Below are 3,344 nucleotides of genomic sequence, written 5' to 3' on the forward strand. Positions count from 1 at the left end.
TGGGAGATTTACCAGAGGCAAAAATCACACACCAGAGAATATGAGTCAGTCACATAATAAGGAAACAAACCTTCCCCATCCCCCATCACTTCAACCCTCAAGTTACTGTGGCTGTAACAACCTGAAGACACACTCTAATAAGTGACTGTTTTGGTAATATAGATAACATGAACAACTCATATGCTTTTACTCAATGACATAAGAAGATTTTTCAATCCTTCTTGTATCCAAAACAAATTACTATCAATATCAGCATTTTAGAATAAATTAAAAATGTGCTACTGAAAACAATATAAAACTAATAATATTCTGAACTCCTAGCCAGTTGCTTTCATAATCAAAGAATAAAACCCTTAAGAATACACTGTACATGCTTCTATAAGCAATAATTAACATCTAAAGAGCAAGAGAATCCAATAATCCAAAGTAAACAATGCACAAATGCAAATTAAGCCAAACACATCTCACTATAGATGTATGACTACTCATAGAAAGTCCATTGTTTTTTTACATTTCTTTCATGTCCCCATCAAAAGATGGCAGCATTCTCACACAACTACAGAACTTTACCTTGCTGTTAATGCTAGCAACATGAAATAAAATAAACAGGTGAGGAAACAACATGCTTCATTATGTATCTAAGGTTTTTGCTATGAAAAGAGGCAAGTGTGAAAAGGGTACTCAATTCTTCTGTTTAAGTAGACATTATAGTTCCTTAGAAAGATGTCCGGGACCTAATTATGCCCCAAAACAGTTTTATGATAAAGCTAACTCTAAATACTTAAATTTCAAATAAACTTCATTTCTTTTCATTCCACCTTTTTTCCTTTTAGAAACACCTTTACAGACAGCAACAAAAATATACTCAAGGTGGCAATATTAACAGATACAACACAGACCAACAAAGTTAACTTGGTGATAATGTTGCAACAAATTTGCTTCAGAAAACATCTTCCAAATGGTAGGCAGTGATATTATAAATCAAAGACAAAACTTTGCACTCTTTCTTAAAAATAGGAAAATAACTTTTCTTATTCTTACCTGTGTATAGTCAAAGTCAGAAAGTGGAGCTATACTCTTGATGTAGTCCATTCGAAATTGGTTTTCTGGGTTGGCCAATGGAACTGGGGGTATTAAAGTGCTCATAGCTGAAACTATAGTCTAGAATTGGATAAAACAAAAACAGACATTTTTATCTGGATAAATCTAAAATACAGGATTAGTAAAAGACAATCTAATCTCATTGGCAACATGCGATTTCTTGCTACACAATCCTAGACAGCATAATGCTTATAGCTTCTAGTATGCACAATCTTTAAAGGGAAATATAAAACGTGTTCTTACCACAATAGCATCTTTAACATTTTTCCGAATATCCAGTATTTTCTGTTTCTTTTCTCTGCATTAAAACAAAATTACCAACTGTTTTATTTCTGTCTCTCAAAGCAGTTCAACTGAATCATGTTTAGCATTTTTAATTGCCTGCTTATTGCCTTCTTACTTTTTAATGCACACTCACTGAAAAATACAGGAAGATGTATTTTAACTCCCCCCACATCATCTTTTTTTTGATGTGTTATAAAGAACACTGCAAACTGGTCCCTACTATTTTGCCAAATTAGACACCTATAACCACATCTGCAAAGGCTTCATGGTAGGACTGAAAGTCATTCCCTCATTACTGCAGCATACTCAGTATGTTCACAAAACAATTTTGAATGCACATTATAAAACTACAGTTTAAAACCCACATCTACCTAAAACTAGTGCACAATTGATTGATAATAAATGCAGGCTGAGTTTTTCAGAGAGAAATCATGCAACCCACAGCACACAAAGATGTCTTACATTTATGGAACATTGCTTTCAGTTTTATGCTAACCACTGTCGAAAAGAAACAGCAGCCCATGTTATCTGGAGTATGAACTGATGTGCATCTGTACTGAGATACAATATTTAGTTATTTGCTGCTATGTAAAAAGTAGTCGCCATGTTGTTGCTATACAGGGGCCTGTCAAGCGCTGCAGTAGCAACAGTGGAAAATACAGAAGGGCCAGGTGGAGAAAATACAAATATTCAATAGCAGTAATTCCCTTAATATTCATGTCTCTCAATTTTTTTTTTTGGCAGAGCAGAAGCAACTCACTTGCACAGACAGGAGAAAAAGAGAGGCAAGCCCTAGTATGTGGTGTGTTAACATAGGGTTCAAATGTATATTTACATATGTAAGTCACAAAGGAGCAATAGATCTTACTCTGAATTAAATCCATTGACATGCAGGATCCTCATCTGTTTCACGATAGTGCTTTTCCCTGACTCACCAGCCCCTGGAAGAAAAAAAAGACAGAACCCTGCGATGGACCCAGTGTTTTGGACTGGCTCTAAGCAGCATCTCCAAGCCCCAGCAGCCTTTCCAGACGGATGCATCCATGTGGCTCAGGGCTGTGGACTTTCCACATATTGCTCACCAAAATTGCCTGCAAAATGCTTCCCATCCAGTACTTTCCCACACACACGCACACACAACCGCACAACCCAGGCACAGAATGAGACCCTACCTAGAGGATCCCAGGCCATGGCACCCTCCTTTCCCCCCCCCCTTTCCTCCTTCCTTACCCAGCAGAAGCAGCCGATGTGTGGCTTTATAAGCCAGTCGCTCTTTCTGCAACTGCTTCTCTATTTTTTTGTTGGCTTCTCGCTGCGCTTTCTCATCGATGCGCTGATCCTCTGTTTTGCTGTTGCCCAAACACCCCATTGCTGCTGCTAAGGATGGATGTCAGCTTGTGCTCTTTGTATAGAAATGTATTTACAGGGGGGAAGGGGGAAGGGGGGAAGGGTCCACCAGAATAGGTATTTATATCCCTGCGACGTTTTCTCTCCTCTCCTCTCTTCTCCCCCCCTCCCCGGCTGCTCAGATAAAATGGTCTCTGGTCGCTTTCCGATCAAACCCAGATTGGGTTTTTTTTTCTGCCCCAGAGAGACAGATGCTAGCAGCAGCTGGGTGAGGCAACCGCCTTTATGCCGAGAGAAGAAAAAAAAATCAGTATAAAAATGTCTAACACACAACGAGAGAAGAGAGAAGGGCTCCTCCTGGAAACCAGCCTGCTGCTGCTGTTGCTGCTCCTCTCCTCTCTCTCTCTCTCTCTCCCCACCACACACACAATCCCTATATTTCTCTGTAAAGGGCTATTTTTGTCTTTCTAACTCAGCACTGCCTCTTTCTGTGAGACCAGGAAACAGTCAAACTACAACCCCTGCACAAGCCGAGAAAGAGGAGGAGAAAGGTAAAAGCTGGATCTACCTGGATTGTGCTGGATTGCCCTGCAGCCCACACGTTGCCCCCC

The 3,344-nt window shown here is 39.7% G+C and overlaps 1 protein-coding gene across 1 annotated transcript in view; it reads right to left on the minus strand.

The window, feature by feature from the left end:
* The window catches only part of GNAL (G protein subunit alpha L), a 222,239-nt gene extending 218,997 nt beyond the window's left edge, over positions 1–3,242 (minus strand). Inside the window, exons 1-4 of the mRNA XM_019525230.1 lie at positions 2,617–3,242; positions 2,255–2,327; positions 1,345–1,399; positions 1,042–1,161 (exon numbers count right to left, since the gene is read on the minus strand). Coding sequence (XP_019380775.1) covers positions 1,042–1,161; positions 1,345–1,399; positions 2,255–2,327; positions 2,617–2,755 — 387 coding nt within the window. The 5' untranslated portion in view covers positions 2,756–3,242. The remainder of the gene's footprint in view (positions 1–1,041; positions 1,162–1,344; positions 1,400–2,254; positions 2,328–2,616) is intronic.
* Positions 3,243–3,344: the final 102 nt, after the last annotated feature.

Source organism: Gavialis gangeticus, unplaced genomic scaffold, assembly GCF_001723915.1.
Source record: "Gavialis gangeticus isolate Ggan-Ray unplaced genomic scaffold, GavGan_comp1, whole genome shotgun sequence".
NCBI lineage: Eukaryota > Metazoa > Chordata > Crocodylia > Gavialidae > Gavialis > Gavialis gangeticus.